The sequence below is a fragment of the Piliocolobus tephrosceles genome, chromosome 6, assembly GCF_002776525.5.
Source record: "Piliocolobus tephrosceles isolate RC106 chromosome 6, ASM277652v3, whole genome shotgun sequence".
Lineage (NCBI taxonomy): Eukaryota > Metazoa > Chordata > Mammalia > Primates > Cercopithecidae > Piliocolobus > Piliocolobus tephrosceles.
This window is the reverse complement of record NC_045439.1, coordinates 122,290,387-122,310,799: the sequence shown is the minus strand read 5'-3', so window position 1 is coordinate 122,310,799 and position 20,413 is coordinate 122,290,387. Positions and strand designations below refer to the sequence as shown.

Genomic DNA, 20,413 nt, shown 5'->3' with positions numbered 1-20,413 from the left:
CTTTGGAAATATTTGGAAATTTTTTTTACCCTAAGTTTCAAGCTTTCAAAAAGAATTTATATTTTTAATTCATGATATTTGAAATTCAATTTATGAAGAAATAAAACACTTAATTCTTTTAAAATTCCAATGTTTTAAGTAACAATGTACTAAATAAATGTTTTATTTTTTTGTTCCCGATACATTAATAACCAATGGTAAGTGAGTTTTAGTTTTTTGACAAAAGATTTTAAAGGTCACAGAACAATTGTAATTTTTTCCCTGTTGATTATTAAGATCATTTTGCATAGTTTCAGCTTGCATGGTCAGTTTTATGACTGACAGTACTGGTGTGGCAAAGTAAGAACTGCCTGGTGTTAACTAGGTGAATGAAATTGAGAATAGACTGGAAATTCAGTTGCTAGCTGGCATTAAGGAACTTCTTGAGGTTATAGATCATGACTTTTGAATGAGACTGGTCATAATTACTAGTTTTTCTTCAGCCTCATTCAGCTTCAGGAGGAGCTTCTCTCCTCCATAGTTACACTTCTGAAGTAAGTAAGACACCACTGCGTTCACCATCAACTCCCTTCAAGGGTGTTGGGGTGGAGCACAAGGGAGTCGATGGTGAATGCAGTGGTGTAATTATAATAATAATTGACTATGGGATTTAAACTAAATAAGGAAGAAAAAGAATATCTTGTGATAGACAATAAGGTGGTAGCATTGGTGAATTAAAGGGTCTTACTGATGTTAAAGGGTTGTTGGAGCCTAGAGGGAATGTACTAAAAAGATAAGTGGTGGAAAGAAAGTAGAGTACTGGAAGTTGAGATTATGAAGCATTTTCAGTTACCAATAATGACAAGTTCAGAAGTGTAACTATGGAAATGAGGAGCTGAGGTAGGAAAAAAATCATTGGAGAAAAGAACTGAGTGTATTGGAAAGATCATCGTCATGAATGATGAATGATGATGAATGAATGATGAATGATGTCATCAGTCATGATGATGGGGTGGTGTCAGAAAGACTGACAGTGGGTCAGGATGTAAAAATAAGGAAATAAGGGCAGTAGTGACTTGGGTGACAACAAATGCCTGTAATGAGTTGAGGTAGTCAGTGATACAGTCTCATGACTGTAAAAACTGAGCTACTGTGAGAATAGTCTTAATGGTCCTAAGGGAGAAAGTGGTAGAAAGTTGTGTTTTGTGAAATGAGGAGTAGGGGAGTATCTTCCCAAGAATAGGAAGAGTTTTGGGGTTCTCCTTTATTTTTGCTAGTGTCCTTCTGATGGAGGTCAGGAATGCTGCAGAAGGATTCTCTTGACCCCTGCCAGATGATGGACCAGAAACATAGATATTCTCTTGATGACAGCCAAATTCAGTATATTGGTGATAGGGTCAGAATAATGAGTGATTACTGTCCTTTTTTAGAATTGACAAATCATCTGTATGACAAAAAGCTAAAGACCAGTAGTTTTTATTGACAGAGAACTTAGGAACCTGCTAGGTTTTAACATTAAAATGCCTAGCATAATGCCTTTTCCATAGGTGCTCAATAAACATTTATGGTTTTCATTAGTTAAGACAGTTAAATTTTTATTTATAAGATAATTCTCATTTATAATTGGTTATACCTAAATATGTGACAGTAAGATGTTTCTTCTTTGTATTTTAGACTATCCGCATAAATACGGTCCTCAGGGGGGCTGTGCAGATCATTCAGTATTTGAAAGAATGAGGAAATACCAGATGACTGGTGTAGAGGAAGTAACACAGGTAAGGATTTTAACACTAGCTTGCATTTAGGAAATGGAAATGAACTTGAGGATGTATATCTACATTTAAAAATGCATGTTCTAGAATTTCTGAAAGATTTATACCACTATGGGGAGTGTGTTTTAATGCTCAAAGAGGCCAGGTAACATGCCAGTAAAAAAGAGATGGGGCTGAGGTTTGAATACAAATATACGTGACCCAAGAAAAATTACATGTCTAAAATATACTATCCTTTACATGTTTTGTTATAAAAGAAAACAAATGTTTTATATAAATGTAACTATTTATATTAGTATTAAAATTAGAGTGACCACTTGCCTTGGTTTGCCACGGTATTCCTCATTTTTAACACTGAACGTTGTGTGTTGACAGACAATCCGATTAGTCATGTTAATAAAAATCTCAGGGCTTTTCATATTTTAATTCTTCTTTTTTTCCCCTCCTTTTTCTTTAGTCATAGGTGACAGGTTATAGTTATTCAAAACATAAGTTCAAAATGAGAAAACATTTTTTCTTTTATGATAAAAATTTATTGTATATTTTGGACATCCTTTCTAAAAGTAGTATGGTAGAGTAATGTTTCTTGAGCCATGAATATTTGTATTCAGATCTATTCCTTGATCAGTAAAATGGCATAAACAGTTCTGTTTCAGGTGGGTCTTTCTAGTATTAAGTGAGATTTTATTTTTACATGTGTTGAAGAAATACATATTGATCTTGCCATATGTCAGAGACTGTGGAAAGTTCTGGGAATATGTGGAAATTACGACGAAGGCTTATTCTCAAAAGTTTATCGTTTAATTGGAGACACAGAGAAACAATTTAGAGTTGTAGGAGGTAGAAGAGGATTAAGTATAGGATGATATTCTACACACAAGAGGAATAGCTAATCTAGCCTGATAAGTATTTGAAGGCAATAATCAGACCTTAAGAATAAGTAGGAGTTAGGTTAGCCACGAGGATATGGAAAGACTATTCCAAGCAGGAGGAACAGTACGTACAAAGGCCAAGGAGACAGAAAGATCAGTAAAGAATTTTTAACATGGGGGTAGAGTTTAAGACTAGAGTTTAGGAGACTAATGAGAAGTAGTTATTCAGTGGAGAAGTGATAGGGGCTTGTACTGATGTATTGGCAATGTGGGTAGACGGGATGAGAGTACAGACTGTTAGATATGATAGAATTTAGCAGGGTGGCTTGATAAAATATTAAGATACAAAAGTAGGTTGCATTTATTTATACCACGAGTAGATTACCAGAAATATAATGAAAGAGTGGACATTGTTAATAGTATCAGAGAATATTGTGTATTATAGAATAAATGTAACAAAGAATTATAAGACCTATATAAGGAAAATCAAAACTTTATAAAAATATTAAGGAAGATTGATTTTAAATGAATGGTGATATATACCATATTTGGGAAATAATATTTAATATTATAAAAATGTCACTTCTCACTGTATTGATTTGTAGATTCAATGGTAGTCCAATACACATTACAACAGGCTTATTCACAACACTCAATGGGTCAAAAATGTCACATGGAAAAGTAAAGACTAAGAAGAAGTAGGGACCATTTAAAGACGATGAACAGGAAAGAGGGAAAGAGGGATTTACCGTAGGAGGTATTAAGACTTATAATAATAATTGAGCATGTGATAGCACAGGGATGGACAAATTAACTAGTGGAATAAAAATGAGTGCTTAGAAAAAGCATACCCATGCATGTATGAAACTTTGTTGTGTGGTAGAGATGCAATCCCAAATTAGTAAGGAAAGTAGTGGGTACCATAGAATAAATGGATCCAGAAAAAAATGTTTATTTGAAAAAAAAAGTCGAAGTTGGATCACTATCCTACACCATATTTACAATAAAAAAGTCCAGATGGATTGAAGTATTAAATGTCTAAAATGAAAACTTTGAAACTTGTGGATTTCGCTTTCAAGCTGTGATAGAGTAACTGATATCTAACTAGGCTTTCTACAGTAAACAACTAGAAAACCAGACAAAGTATTTCTTTCTTTCTTTCTTTTTTTTTCTGAGACGGAGTCTCACTTTGTCGCCCAGGCTGGAGTGCAGTGGTGCGATCTCGGCTCACTGCAAGCACCGCCTCCCGGGTTCACGCCATTCTCCTGCCTCAGCCTCCCAGTAGCTGGGACTACAGGCGCGCACCACCACGCCCGGCTTATTTTTTGTATTTTTAGTAGAGACGGGGTTTCACTGTGTTAGCCAGGATGGTCTGGATCTCCTGACCTCATGATCCGCCCGCCTCGGCCTCCCAAAGTGCTGAGATTACAGGCGTGAGCCACCGCGCCTGGTGTCAAAACAAAATATTTCAAACAATTATTTTCAAACATTAGAAAACAAGCATTGCAGGATTGAGATCTCAGAGTGAGGAAATAAATATCTCTGTGATTTCCCTGACTTTTTGAGTGGAGTCGAAATTTCAGATATGACACACAGAAGGAGATCTCAAGAAGAGTTAAGTACACAGCAATGTTGCTAAGTTGAAGAGTTAGAAGTAAGAATTTAGGAAGACTGAGGTGTCTGGACTTACAGGCACAATACCTGAGAGGAGAGAGCTTTGCTGGAAAAAAGCTCCAGATATCTGCACAGGTGTTGCTTTCCTTGAGTCTTAACTGAATACTAAGCTGTGCCTGACTGCACAGGATGAAATTCTTTGAGAAAACTATGAGACAAAGAAAAACTACTGGGACTCTGTGAAATGAACAACTATCAAAAACAGTACTTGGGCCGGGTGTGGGTGATTCATGCCTGTAATCCCAGCATTTTAGAAGGCTGAGGCAGGAGGATCACTTGAGGCCAGGAGTGCGAGACCAGCCTGGGCAACCTAGCCAGATCTCATCTCCATACTTTTTTTTTTTTTCTAATTAGCTGAGTGTGGTGGTGAGCACCTGTAGTCTCAGCTACTCTGGAGGCTGAGACAAGAGGAGTTCTTGAGTCCAGGAGGTTGAGGCTGCTGTGATCCATGATTGTGCCATGGCACCGCAGTCCGGGCAGCAGTGCGAGACCCTGTCTCTCAAAAAATTACACTTAGTAGATACCCCAAGCCATGGTAGCAGGGCTAACCTAGCCCTAGAGTAGAAGCTACTTCAGACCTGCCCTTCCTAAGCAGAAAAACAAGCCTCAAAAATGTCAAACTGCTTTTCAAATAAATTAGCTGTCTGTCAGAGAAAAGCTCAATAATATTTCTTTAAGGAGGACATTAAGTCCAGATACTCAATAATATAACAGTGTTCAACATTCAAAGAACATTACTAGATGACAAGAAACTGAAAAATATGATTCATATTAAGAAAAGCCACCTAAATAGAAACGCAACCAGTAATTACAGACATTAACAGGCAAGGACTTTAAAATAACTGTTATTATTTATGTTCAAAGAATTAAAGACATGAACACAAAAAGGAGAGAATGGAAATTCTAATAAAAAACCAAAGGAAATTCTAGGGTGAAAAGTATGTTATCTGAAGTAAAAAATTTAGTGGATAGGCTTAAAAGAAAATTAATTACTGTGGAACTCAATATGAGTATACTTGAATAAAGGAAAATGAAACAATAGACAGTATCCATATCTAAAGCAGAGAGAGAAAATAATAGACATCCGGGGGAAGAGATGCAGAAAAAAAATTTAAAAAATAATGCCTCCAAATTTTTCAGATATGAAGAAAAATTTCAATTCATGGTCCAAGAAACTCAATGAAACACATACAGGATAAACACAAAGAAAACCATACCAGGGTATATTACAATTAAATTATTGGAAACAGCTGAAAATCATAAAAAACCATAAAAGCAGCCAGAGTAAAGGAGATACGTTTACATACAGGGGAACAAAGATAAGTATAACTGGTGACTACTCATCACACAGTGCAAACTGGAAGACACAGAATAACATCTTCAAAGTGTTGAAAGAAAATCTGCCAAACTAGGATTCTATATTCAGTGAAAATAATTTTCAAAAACAAGGGCAAATTAAATATCTTTTTAAATAAAAATTGAGAGAATTTATGTCTGAGTGACCTACACTGTAAGAAACATTAAAGGAAATTCTTCAGGTAGAAGAAGATACCAGATGGAAACTCAGATATACACAGAGGAGTGAAGAACATAAAATAGTAAATATATTGATAAATATTAAGCAGTTTTTTTCTCATTTAAAAAAATCTTCAAGAGATTATTACCTAAGTCAAAATAGTAAGGTATATTGGATTTTGTAATATACAGAGAATCAAAATTTATGACAGTAGCACAAAGGACAAGAGAAAGAAGAATGGAAGTATGTTTCTTAAACAATTTGTGAAGTGGTGTAATTTTGGCAGGTAAACTGTGCCGTGATAAAGATGGATATTGTAAACCCTAGAGCTGGGGTCAGCAAACTACTGCCTGTGGGCCAACTGTTTGCTTTTGTAAGTAAAGTTTTATTAGAACACAGCTACACCTGTTCATTGATAGGTTGTCTTTGGCTGCTTTTACATTATAGTGGCAGAGCTGAGTAGTTGGGATAGAGAACAACTACATGTTGTTTAAAAGTCTAAATGTTTACTATTAGGCCTTTTAAGAAAAAGTTTGCAGGAATTTCCTCTGCCCTGGAGCAACCATTGAGAAAAGAAAAGGAAATAATTTAACAGGTTAATAAAATAAATCAAATGTAATTAAAAACAGTTAAGAGAAGTTAGGAAAAAGAGAAAAAGGAACAAAAAACAGATGGAACAAATAGAAAATAAATAGCAAGATGGCAAGTTTAAATCTAACCATATGAATGGCTGCATTAAATATAAATGGACTGCTGAGGTGTGACGATTGCTTGAGGCCAAAAGTTCAAGACTAACCTGGCCAACATAGTGAGACCCTGTCTCTGGTTTTTTTTAACTAAAAAAATACAAATGGACTAAGCACATTAAGAAACTGAGATGGTTAGAGTGATTTAAAAAAAAAAAAAAAAAAAAGCCAGACCAAATTAGTCTAAAAGAAATACAACTTAAATTAAAAGACACAGTTTTTTTTTTTTTTTTACGGAGTCTCGCTCTGTCGCCCAGGCTGGAGTGTAGTGGCCGGATCTCAGCTCATTGCAAGCTCCGCCTCCCAGGTTTACGCCATTGTCCTGCCTCAGCCTCCAGAGTAGCTGGAACTACAGGTACCCGCCACCTTGCCCGGCTAGTTTTTTGTATTTTTTTTTTAGTAGAGACGGGGTTTCACCGGGTTAGGCAGGATGGTCTCGATCTCCTGACCTTGTAATCCGGCCATCTCGGTCTCCCAAAGTGCTGGGATTACAGGCTTGAGCCACTGTGCCCAGCCAGAAGACACAGTTTTAACATTTAAAGAGCTAGGTGAGACGGTCCACTCCTGTAGTCACAGCTTGTCGGATGCTGAGGTAGGAGGATTGCTTGGATATAGAAGGTTGAGAGTGCAGTGAGCCATGATTGATTGCACCAGTGTACTCCAGCCCAGGCCACAGAGTGAGAACCTATTTAAAAAAAAAAAAAGAACTTATTGTTTTGGATTTGGGTCATAAAATGATGGAAAAGAAATTGGGTTTAGTTAATTATGCTATGAATTAATTTATGGATCCGTATTCTCAGAGTTTATCATTAAGGACAGTCTTAAAGTCCTTAAGAAAATACAAAGAAAACGGCCGGGTGTGTTGGCTCACACCTGTAATCCTAGCACTTTGGGAGGCCGAGGCAGCAGGATCACGAGGTCAGGAGATTGAGCCCTTCCTAACACAGGTGAAACCCCATCTCTATTAGAAGTACAAAAACAAAATTAGCTGGGTGTGGTGGCAGGCACCTGTAGTCCCAGCTACTTGGGAGGTTGAGGTGGGAGAATGGCATGAACCTGGGAGGTGGAACTTGCAGTGAGCTGAGATCGCATCACTGCACTCATGACAGAGCGAGACCCTGCCTCAAAAATAAATAAATAAATAAAATAAGTAAATAAGGAGAAAACTTCACAACACATTTTATGAGACCAGTGTTACTTTGATAGTCATACCAAACAGAGACATTACAAGAAAACTAAGCTACAGGCCAATATTCCTCATGAATGTAAAAGTAAAATTTCTTAAAATATTAGCAAGTGAAATCCAGCAATATATTAAAAAAAACACATCATGCTCAAATGAAATTTATACCAGAAATGCAAAATTAACGTTAGAAAATTTGTGTAATCCACCACATAAACATAATAAAGGATGAAACCCCTCTGATTATCTCAGTAGACTAGTAAAAAACATTGCCAAATTTTAACACTCAACACATGGCAAACTAAAAATAGAAGGAAGCTTTCTTAGGCTAGTAAGAGCTTTTATAAAAAACCTACAGCTGATACCATGCTTAAAAGTGAGAGACTAAGTCCTTTTCCTTTGAGACCAGGCATAGAAGCTTTTTTTTTTTTTTTTTTTGAGAGGGAGTCTCACTCTGTCACCCAGGCTGGAGTGCAGTGGCATGATCTCGGCCCACTGCAACCTCTGCCTCCCGTGTTCAAGTGATTCTCCTGTCTCAACTTCCTGAGTAGCTGGGATTACAGGTGCGCACCACCACATCCACCACTTTTGTGTATTTTTGGTAGAGATGGGGTTTCACCATGTTGCTCAGGCTGGTCTTGAACTTTTGACCTCATGATCTGCCCGCCTCGGCCTCCCAAAGTACTGGGATTACAGGTGTGAGCCACTGCGCTCAGCCAAGGAACAGAAATTTTTACTCAGCATTATACTGAAAGTCCTAGCCACCATAATAAGGCAAGAAAAATAAATGAAAGGCATACAGATTATGAAGGAAGTGGTTAAAGGTAATACAAAAGTATACCTAGAAAAAGTTACTACAATCAATAAGCAGACTTATCAAGGACATAGACTAAAAGTTGCTATAATCAGTTGTATTCTATATACTGGCAATGAATATTTAGAAAATGAAAAAAATTAAGTAAAACAGCATCAAAATATAAAATATGTAGAATAAATTTAACAAAATATGTGCTAGATGTGTACATGAAAAACTAGAAAACATTGCCAAGAAAAATTAAAGATCTAAATAAATTGAGAAATGTACTCTGTTTGTGGTTGGAATCCTCAATGTTAGTATGTCAGTTCTCCCCAAATTGTTCTGCAGATTCAGTGTAGTCAGTATCAAGACTTGCAGTGGACATTTATCTAGTAATTGACAAACTGATTCTAAAAGTTATACTGAAAGGTAAAAGACCTAGAATAGACAAAACAATTTTCAAAAAAGAACAAGGATGGAAGATTTAATAGTATTTGGTTTTTAAGACTTAGTATAAAGTTACAGTAATCAAGATAGTGTCATCTTGGCCTAAGGGTAAACGTATCGGTAAATGTAGCAACAGAGAGAGTTCACATGGTCAGTTGATTTTTGCAGAAGTCCCAAGGTAATTTAAAAGAGGAAAGAACAGTCTTTTCAACAAATGGTACTGGAACAATTGGATATCCATATGAAAAAAAAATTGAGATTCACCTATACTTCACACCTTATACAAAAATTAACTCAAAATGGAAAATAGACCTATATGCTAAAGCTAAAACTAGGGAAAAACATAGGAGAAATTTTTGTGACTTGTGATAACAATTTCTCAAGGCACAAAAATTCCCTATGAAAAACATGTAAACTGGACTTCATCAAAATGAAAAACCTTGCTGCAAAAAACATAGTTAAGAAAAATATGAAAACAAGCCATAGACTGAGAAAATGTCCACAATAACTCTGATAAAAGGCTTTTTTTCCAGAATACATAAAGAACTGTTATAACTCAATTAAAAAAAAAAAAAAAAAAAAAGCACAAACGCCAATTAAAAAATGGACAGTGCACCTGGAAAGCCTTTCCAAGAAGGATAGGCACAAATAAGCCCAGACTGGGAGAACTACAGTAAATACCTAACTCTTCAATGCCCAGACATGAATCAACATCCACAAGCATCCAGACCATCCAGGAAAACATGACTTCACCAGATAAACTAAATAAGGCACTGGGAACAAATCCTGGAGAATGGATCCAGAGATAGGTGACCTTTCAGACAGAGAATTAAAAATAACTGTTTTGAAGAAACTCAGAGAAATTCAAGATAACACAGAGAAGGAATTCAGAATACTATCAGATAAATTTAAAAAACAAATTGAAATAGTTAAAAAGAATCAAGCAGAAATTCTAGAGCTGAAAAATGCAATTGATGTACTGAAGAATGCATCAGAGTCTCTTAGTAGCAGAATTGATAAAAGAATTAGTGAGCTTGAAGACAGCTTTGAAAATATGAAGTCGGCTGGGTGCGGTGGCTCAAGCCTGTAATCCCAGCACTTTGGGAAGCCGAGACAGGCGGATCACGAGGTCGGGAGATCGAGACCATCCTGGTTAACATGGTGAAACCCCGTCTCTACTAAAAAATACAAAAAACTAGCCGGGCGAGGTGGCGGGCGCCTGTGGTCCCAGCTACTCGGGAGGCTGAGGCAGGAGAATGGCGTGAACCCGGGAGGCGGAGCTTGCAGTGAGCTGATATCCAGCCACTGCACTCCAGCCTGGGCGACAAAGCGAGACTCTGCCTCAAAAAAAAAAAAAAAAAGAAAATATAAAGTCAGAGACAAAAGAAAAAGGAATACTCTAAAAGAATGAAGAACACCTATAATATCTAGGACATAGCCTCAAAAGGGCAAACATAAGAGTCATGTCCTTATAGAGGAGGTAGAGAAAGAGATAGGGATAAAAAGTTTATTCAAAGGGATAATACCAGAGAACTTCTCAAACCTAGAAAAAGATAACATGTAAGTAAGTGTAAGGAGGTTATGAAACACTAAGCAGATTTAACCCAATGAAGACTAACTCAAGGCATTTAATAATCAAACCAATAAAGGCCATAAAGAAAAGGTCCTAAAAGCGGTGAGAAAAAAGAAACAAACAACCTACAATGGAGCTCTAATAGATTTGGCAGCAGACTTTTCAGTGGAAATTTTACAGGCCAGGAGAGAGTGGCGTGATGTTTTTAAAGTGCTGACGGAAAGAATTTTTTATCCTATAGCAATGTATTCAGGGAAATAGCCTTCAAACACGAAGGATAAATAAAGACTTTCCCAGACAAACAAAAATGGATAGATTTCATCAACACCAGACTTGTCCTACAAGAAGTACTAAAGAGAGTACTTCAGTCAGAAAGAAAAGGATGTGAATGAGCAGTAAGAAATAATACGATGATATAAAACTCAGTGGTAATAATAAGTACACAGAATATTGTGTATCTGTTATTATGGTATATAAATTACTCATATCTTGAGTAGAAAGACCAAATGATGAACTGATAAAAAATAACTTTTCAGGATATAGACACTACAATAAGGTACGAATAGAAACAAAGTTAAAAAGCAGGGGGACAAAGTTAAAGTTTTTATTAGTCTTCTTTTTGCTTCTTTATGCAATCACTGTTGTCATCAGTTTGAAATAATGATTGTAAGATAGTATTTGCAAGCCTCATGGTAACTTCAAATCAAAAAACATACAATAGATACACAAAATAAAAAGCAAGAAATTAAATCATACCACTGGAGAAAATCAGCTTCACTAGAGGGAAGACAGGAAGGAAAGAAGGAAGAGAAGGCCACAAAACAACCAGAAACAAATAACAAAATGGCAAGAGTAAGTCCTTACTTATCAGTAATAACACTGAATGTCAATAGACCAAACCCTTTAATCAAAAGACATAGAGTAGCTAAATGGATTAAAAAAACCCCAAAGATCCAGTGATCTGTTGCGTACAAGAAACACATTTTACCTGTAAAGGTACACATAGACTGAAAATAAAATGGTGGAAAAAGATATTCTATTTAGTGGAAACCAGAAGAGCAGGAATAGCTATACTTGTATCAGTCAAAATAGATTTCGGGACAAAAACATTAAGAGACAAAGACGGTCACTATATAATTATAAAGGGGGCTGGGCCTGTAGCTCACGCCTGTAATCTTACCAGTTTGGGAGGCTGAGGTGGGCGGATCACCTGAGGCCAGGAGTTTAAGACCACTCTGGCCAACATGGTGAAATCCTGTCTCTATTAAAAATACAAAAATTAGTTGGGTATGGTGGTGGGCATCTGTAATTCCAGCTACTTGGGAGGCTGAGGCAGGAGAATCACTTGAACCCAGGAGATGGAGGTTGCAGTGAGCTGAGATTGGGCCACTGCACTCCAGTCTGGGTGACAGACCAAGACACTGTCTCAAAAGGAAAAAAAAAAAAAAAAAAAAAAAAATATATATATATATATATATATATATATATATATATGTATGTATGTATGTATGTCAAGGAGTCAGTTCAGCAAGAGGATTTAACAACTGTAAAAATATATATTAATATAATTTGGATATTTGTCTCTGCGCAATCCTTCTGTTGAATTGTAATCTTCAGTGCTGGAGGTGGCACCTGGTGGGAGGTGTTTGGATCATGGGGGCAGATCCCCCATGGCTTGGTGCTGTTTTTGTGATAGTGAGTTCTCGTGAGATTTGGTGGTTTAGAAGTGTGTGGCACCTCCCCCCACAGACACTCTTGCTTGCTCCTGCTTCTAGCATGTCATGTGCCTGCTCCCCCTTCACCTTCTGCCCATGCTTACAAGCTTTCTGAGACCTCTCTAGAAGCCAAGCAGATGCCAGCACCATGCTTCCTGTAAAACCTGCAGAACCATGAGCCAATTAAACCTCTTTCCTTGATACTCAGTCTCAGTTATTTCTTTATAACAACGCAATAATGGCCTAATACATATATGTACCCAACACTGGAACACCCAGATATGTAAAGCAAATATTATTAGAGCTAAAGAGAGAGAGATTTCAATACAATAATAGCTGAAGGCTTCAATACCCCACTTTCAGCAATGGATAGACCTTCCAGACAGAAAATCAACAGAGAAATATTGGACTTAATCTGCAGTGTAGAACAAATGGACCTAATAGGTATTTATAGACCATTTCATCCAGTGGCTGCAGAATACGCATTTTTTTCTCCTCAGCACCTGGCTCATTCTCAAGAATAGACTATATGTTTGGTTATAAAACAAGTCTTCAAATGTTCAAAAAATTGCAATTGTATCAGGTGTCTTCTCTGACTACACTCAAATAAAACTGGAAATCAATAACAAAAGGAGTCTTTGAAACTGTACAATTGCATGGAAAGTAAACCATATGCTCCTGAATGACCAGTAGGTGAGTGAAAAAATTAAAAAGAAAATTGGCAAATTTCTTGAAACAATTGATAATGGAAACACAACTTACTGGCTGGGAGTGGTGGCTCATGTCTGTAATTCCAACACTGTAGCAAGCTGATGTGGAATGATCATTTGAGCCCAGGAGTTTGACACCAACCTGGGGTCTGTAGTGAGAACTTTTCTTTACAAAAAGTTTAAAAAGTAGCCAGGTATGGTGGTGCATGCCTTTAGTCCCAGGTCCTTGGGAGGCTGAGACAGGAGGATTGCTTGAACTCAGGAGGAGGAGGTTGCAGTGAGCAAGATTGTGCCACTGTACTGCAGCCTGGGCAACAGAAGGAGACGCTGTCTCAAAAAACAAAGAAAACACAACATACCAAAACCTATAGGATACAGTAAAAGTAGTACTAAGTAGTACAGTAAAAGTAGTACATTTATATAGCTATAAATGCCTGCATCCAGAAAGAAAGAAAACTTCAAATAAATACCCTAATGATGCATTTTGCAAGAGCAAACCAAACCCAAAATTAGTAGAAGAAAAGAAATAATAAAGATAACAGCAGAAGTAAATGAAATAGAAATGAAGACAATATAAAAGATCAGAGAAACAAAAAGTTGTTTTTTGAAATCATAAAATTGATAAACCTGGCCGGGCACGGTGGCTCAAGCCTGTAATCCCAGCACTTTGGGAGGCTGAGACGGGCAGATCACGAGGTCAGGAGATCAAGACCATCCTGGCTAACATGGTGAAACCCCGTCTCTACTAAAAAATACAAAAAACTAGCCGGGCGAGGTGGCAGGCGCCTGTAGTCCCAGCTACTCGGGAGGCTGAGGCAGGAGAATGGCGTAAACCCAGGAGGCGGAGCTTGCAGTGAGCTGAGATCCGGCCACTGCACTTCAGCCCGGGTGACAGAGCGAGACTCCGTCTCAAAAAAAAAAAAAAAAAAAAAAAAAGATAAACCTTTAACCAGACTAAGAAAAAAAGAAGACCTAAATAAATAAAATCAGAGATGAAAAAGGAGACATATTACAAGTGGTATAGATGAAATTCAAACGATCATTAGTGGGTACTTTGAGCAACTATATGCCAATAAATTGCAAAATGTAGAGGAAATGGATACATTTTTAGACACATACAACCTACCAAGATTGAACCATGATGTTCAAAACCTGAACAGACCAATGACAAATAATAAAATTGAATCTGTAATAAAAAGTCTTCCAGTAAAGAAAAGCCTGGGACCCAGTGGCTTCGCTGTTGAATTCTACCAAATAAAGTATAACTAATACCAATTACACTGAAACGATTCCAAAAAATAGAGGAGGAGGGAAAATTTCAAACTCATTCTAGGAGGCCAGTATTACTCTGATACCAAAACCAGATAAAGGCAGCAAAAAAAGAAAACAGCAGGCCATCATGTCTCATGAATATTGATGGAAAAATTACCAACAGAATGCTAGCAAACTGAATCAGCAATTCATTAAAAATATCATTCATCATGACTAAGTGGGATTTATCCCAGGGATGCAAGAATGGTTCAATGTATGCAAATCAATCAGTGTAATACATCATAATGGAATGAAGGACAAAAGTTATATGATCATTTCAACTGATGCTGAAAAAGCAGTTGATAAAATTCAACATCCCTTCATGATAAAAATGCTCAAAAAATTGTGTATAGAAGGTATGTATCTCAACATAATGAAAGTGATATACAGCAGATCCATAGCTAGTATCATACTGAATGGGCAAAAACTGAAAGCCTTTTTTGTAAGATTGGGAACACAAGAAGGATGCCTACTTTCACCACTGTTACTCAACATAGTACTGAAAGTCCTAGCTAGAGCAGTCAGAGAAGTGAGAGAAATAAAGTGCCCCCAGATTGGAAATGGGACGTCAAAATATCCTTGTTTGCAGATGATATAATCTTATATTTGGAAAAACCTGAAGACTCCACCAGAAAACTATTAGAACTGACAAACAAATACAGTAAAGTTGCAGGATACAAAGTCAACATAGAAAAATCGGTAGCATTTCTACTGTTGTTTCCAACAACAGTCTAAAAAAGAAAAGCAATCCTATTTGCAATAACTACAAATAAAGTTACATTCCTAGGAATTAACCAAAGAAGTGAAAGATCTCTACAATGAAAAGTATAAAACACTGATGAAAGAAATCGAAGAGGACACAAAAAAATGGAAGCACGTTCTATGTTCATATATTGGAAGAATCAGTGTTGTTAAAATGTTCACATTACAAAAAGCAATGCAGTTGCTACCAAAATACCATTGTCATTCTTCACAGAAATAGAAAAAACCATTTGAAATGTTTTATGGAGCCGGAAGAAACTCAGAATGACCAATGCTGTCCTGAGCAAAAAGAACAAAATTGGAGGAATCATATTACCTGACTTCAGATTATACTGTAGAGCTGTAGTAACCAAACAACATGACACTGGCATGAAAACAGACACATAGACCCATGGAATGGAATAGAGACCTTAGAAACAAATTGATACACCTACAGTACATTTTTTACAGTGATGCCAAAAACACTGGGGTAAAGATAATCTCTTCAATAAATGGTGCTGGGAAAACTGGATGTCGGTATGCAGAGGAATGAAACTAGACCTCTATTTCTCACCATATACAACAATCAAATAAAAATGAATTAAGACTTAAATTTAAGTGCTCAACTGTGAGACTGCTACAAGAAACATTGAAGAAACTCTCCACTTTTATGTGGACAAAAATTTATTGAGTAAAACCCCATAAGCACAGGCAACCAAAGCAAAAATGGACAAATGGATCACATCAAGTTAAAAGCTTCGGCTCAGCAAAGGATACAGTTAACAAAATGAAGAGACAACACACAGAATGGGAGAAAATATTTGCAAACTACTTGTCTGACGGGATTAATAACCAGAATATATAAGGAGCTGAAATAACTCTATAGAAAAAAATCTAATCTGATTAAAAAATGGGCAAAATATCTGAAGAGACATTTCCTAAAAGAAGACATACAAATGGCAAACACGCATATGAAAAGGTGCTCAACATCATTGATCCTCAGAGAAATGCAAATAAAAATTACAATGAAATACCGTCTCACCCCAGTAAAAATTGCTTTTATCCAAAAGACAGGCAATAGCAAATGCTGGTGAGGATGTGGGGAAAAGGAAACCCTCATACACTGTTGGTGTGAATGCAAATTAGTACAACTACTATGGAGAATAGTTTGGAGGTTCCTCAAAAAACTAAAAATAGGACTACCGTAATCCAGCAATCGCACTGCTGCAGATCTACCCAAAGAGATATATCATAGAGATAGCTGCACTCCCATGTTTCTTGCATCACTGTTCACAAAGGCAAGATTTGGAAGCAGCCTAAGTGTCCATTAATAGATGAATGGATAAAGAAAATGTGGTACATATACACAATGGAGTACTGTTTAGCCATAAAACAGAATTAGATTCTGTGATTTGTAACAACATGGATGGAACTGGAGGTCATTATGCTAAATGTAATAAGCTAGGCACAGAAAGACAAACTTCACGTATTCTCACTTATTTGTAGGACCTAAAAATTAAAACAATTGAACTCATGGAGATAGAGAGTAGAAGGATGGTTACCAGAGGGTGTAATAAGTATTAGAGCAGTGGTGGGGGAAATGGGGATGGTTAATGGGCACAAAAACATGTTAGAAAGAATGAATAAGACCTAGTATTTGAAAGCACAGCAGGGCAACTATAGTCAATAATAATTAAATTTTACATTTTAAAGTAACTGAAAGAGTGTAATTGTATTTTTTGTAACAAAAAGGATAAATGCTTGAGGGGATGGGCTCACCATTTAGCATGATGTGATTTCCACATTGCATTCCTATATCAAAGTACTGTATATTTTACATACCCCATAAATATATATACCTACTATGTATGCACAAAATTTAAAAGTAAAAAATAAAAAAATTTAATAGATAATGGGCAAAACGTTTGAAAATACACTTCACAAAAGATGTTATAAAATATTTTGGATTTTGATCTGGAGAAATGTTTTGAATACATAAGACTTTTCAGTATAAAGGAGATAAATATATTTTACTATATGAATATTAAAAATAAAAGGCATCTTAAAGTGAAGGCAAATTATAAAGTTTGTATAAAATATTATGCGTTCACAATGTATAAAATTAATAAAGAATTGTTTTTAAGAAGTAGAGAACAACTGATTAGTACAACTAATATAAAGCAACCTGGCCTGAAAATAAAAAAATTTTAAAATATATGTGTATGTATATCTCCATATATGTGTTTTGTATATTTGTGTGTGTTTATTTGAAGGCATTGGAAAGATAACATGACTGTGAAGTAGTATGGGACCAAGATCTCAGAAAAAAGTATACACCTAGAATGGTGATCCTGGTATTTGATTCTACCTTTTCTCCAGGTGTGTCTTTGAGTTTCTGAGGAGGTAGCTGAGAGACTGAGAGGGAGAGTAGAACTGTGCAGATTTATGAGGTTGAGGATGAAAATATTGTTTAGGATCTGCCTAGAAGAGCTTTTGGTTGGGTCCTTGAAGGACTACTCCCTAAGAGTAAGGGTATGAATCATAAAATGTTCAACCTCTCCTCACAGGGATTAAAGTTTCACACCACATCTCAGTCCCTGATTGGATTAAGGTGACGCAGGATTACTAGTGCACCAAGTCTAACTCAGCTTACCAGAAGTGAAAGTAAATCTTTTGAGAAAGGTGTCAGTCACAACCTCACATTAAATCTGTGGTTATCCATATACATAGCCTGGCACTCAGTTCAATGTAACCAGTATATGAACAAACAAAACAACATGATGGAAGAACAAGAGAGTCAACCGACAAAGGAAATGGTACCTGGATAAGAAAATTATCTGACACAGACTTTAATATATTCAAGTCATAAAGACTAAATTTAAAATTTTAGCAGAAAATTGAAAATTAAGAAAAGAACTGATGGAAAATTTAGAATTGACAAATATAACAACAAAAACTAGGAAATTGATGGATTTAGATTTGGATAATATAAGAAAATGGAGCCAATTGCTAAGAAAAGGATGGAAAATACAGAAAATAGCATAAGAGAAATAGATGATACATTTAGAAAGTCTAATATATGTATTATGTAATTGATGTCCTAGAAGGAGGAAAATGGAGAGTCAAGCAAGGACAGGTAATGGCTGAGAATTTTTCAAATGTAACAGAGAGATATCAAACAACAAATTCATTAAGCTCTGTAATTAGGGCAGGATAAATACTTTACAGTGAAAACAATACCATAGCACATTATTTGAGAAGTCTGAAAGCCCAAGATATAATCTTAAAAGCAACCAGTGAGAAAAAGTTTAACCACTCTTAAAGAAGCAACAGAAAACATAGCAGCTCATTTCTCATTGGAAGCAGTTGAAACCAAAAGACAGTAGGATATGCTGAAACAGAGAAACTGCCCTCCTCTAGGATGCTGTACTCAGAAAAATAGATAAAAGTAAAATTAACACATTTCAAATGGAATATATAACCATCTGACACACTGAAAGTAGTTTTTTTTCCTAGTGAAAAGACTGCAGGCTCAAATGCTAACTTGTAGATGAAGTATTGAATAAAGAACATGTTAGATAATTTTAAATGAATTTTTACTGTATACTACAAAGTACTTTTTCATATTTCATACCGATTTCTTATTTAAAACCTTTCTTTAAATAGGATTTTCACATTAAAGCATCCAGTTTTTTTTTTTTTTTTTTGGTCTGGAGTAGAAAATCTTGCATATGTAAAACTTCAACATTAGCTAAGATAAATTCCTTTTTGTGTAGAATAACATGATTGTAAATATTAACTGCATTTCACAAATACGTGGATTTGAAATACTTCTCAATGTTTGAGTCATTTACGAACTGTGTTAACTGAGACCTGGAGACCATCTAAATGAAAATCCTGAGTAGAATAGTATTCTAGGTAGGCTTTGGGAACAGTTTCCCCAAATGTTACACTATTGCAGTAGTATTGGTACCCATGTATAATACAAATTGTTTTAAAAATGAGTTTTATTGTGTATATATCAGGTATACTACATGATGTTATGAGATACATGTAGATAGTCAAAATGGTTACTATAGTGAAGCAAATAAACATTTCCATCATTTCACAGTTATGCTTTTTTGTGTGTATGGGATATAATACAAATTTTTCATTTTGTGTATGTTCACATGGAATTATTAAGGGAGAAGGAAGTGTCAAGGAAGAAGAAATTGTGGCTTAAAATTCAATTTGGGTTCTCTATTACTGTGCCATCAAAAATACTTAAGATGATCCTTTTAGGTGTTTACAAATGTTTAACTCTTTGGATTCAATAGCAGTGGTAATTATTTGAAGAAATACTTATTGAGGCCAGGCACAGTGGCTCATGCCTATAATCCCAGTACTTCGGAGAGCTGAGACAGGATTACTTGAGACCAGGAGCTCATGACCAGCCTGGGCAACATAGGAAGACCTCCGTCTCTACAAAAAATATTAGCCAGGCATGGTGATACATGCTTATAGTCCCAGCTACTTGGGAAGCTTAGGCGGGAGGATTGTTTGAGCCCAAGAGTTTAAGGCTGCATTGAGCTGTGATCATGCCACTGCAGTCCAGCCTGGGTAACAGAGCAAGACTGTCAAAAGAAATACTTGGTGGGTGCGGTGGCTCATGCCTATAATCCTAGCACTTTGGGAGGCCAAGGAGGGCGGATCATGAGGTCAGGAGATCGAGACCATCCTGGCTAATATGGTGAAACCCTGTCTCTTCTAAAAATTCGAAAACAAAATTAGCCAGGCGTGGTGGCGGGCACCTGTAGTCCCAGCTACTCCTGAGGCAGAGACAGGAGAATGGCGTGAACCCGGGAGGCGGAGCTTGCAGTGAGCCAAGATCACGCCACTGCACTCTAGCCTGGGCGACAGAGTGAGACGCTTGTCTCAAAAAAAAAAAAAAAAAAAAATAGTGTCTACTCTTTGCTGTCAAGTCTGTGTTAGGTGATAGCATTACAGTGAGGATCAAACAGAGATAATTTCTTCTTTCCAGAACTTACATTCTAGTGGGTGAAGTGGGATGTGGACAGAAATTAAATAATCCCACAAATAAATGTAAGGTTGCACTATGTAAGAGACATTGGCATATGGTTCTATGGAGTGGTATAATGGATAAATTGACCTTCTCGAAGTCTAAAGGAAGAAGGAACCCATTAACAAGATCAGAATAGGTAGTGTCAGCATGTGCAAAGACTGTGGCAGGAGATAGACTGTGTGTTGGAGGATTGGAAAAAAAATGTATATAGCTGTACCACAGACAGCTAGAGTTGGGTAACATAACAGGGTGTCTTTATGAAGTAATATGGAATGAGAAAAGCTGCATAGTTAAGTAGAGGCTGTGCAATGTTGAT

The 20,413-nt window shown here is 36.4% G+C and overlaps 1 protein-coding gene across 1 annotated transcript in view; it reads left to right on the top strand.

The window, feature by feature from the left end:
- Window positions 1-224: 224 nt before the first annotated feature.
- The window catches only part of LOC111530499 (disintegrin and metalloproteinase domain-containing protein 10-like), a 33,703-nt gene continuing 13,514 nt past the window's right edge, over window positions 225-20,413 (top strand). The window contains exon 1 of the mRNA XM_023197744.2: window positions 225-1,754. Within this exon, the coding sequence (XP_023053512.1) occupies window positions 1,632-1,754 (123 nt within the window). The 5' untranslated portion in view covers window positions 225-1,631. The remainder of the gene's footprint in view (window positions 1,755-20,413) is intronic.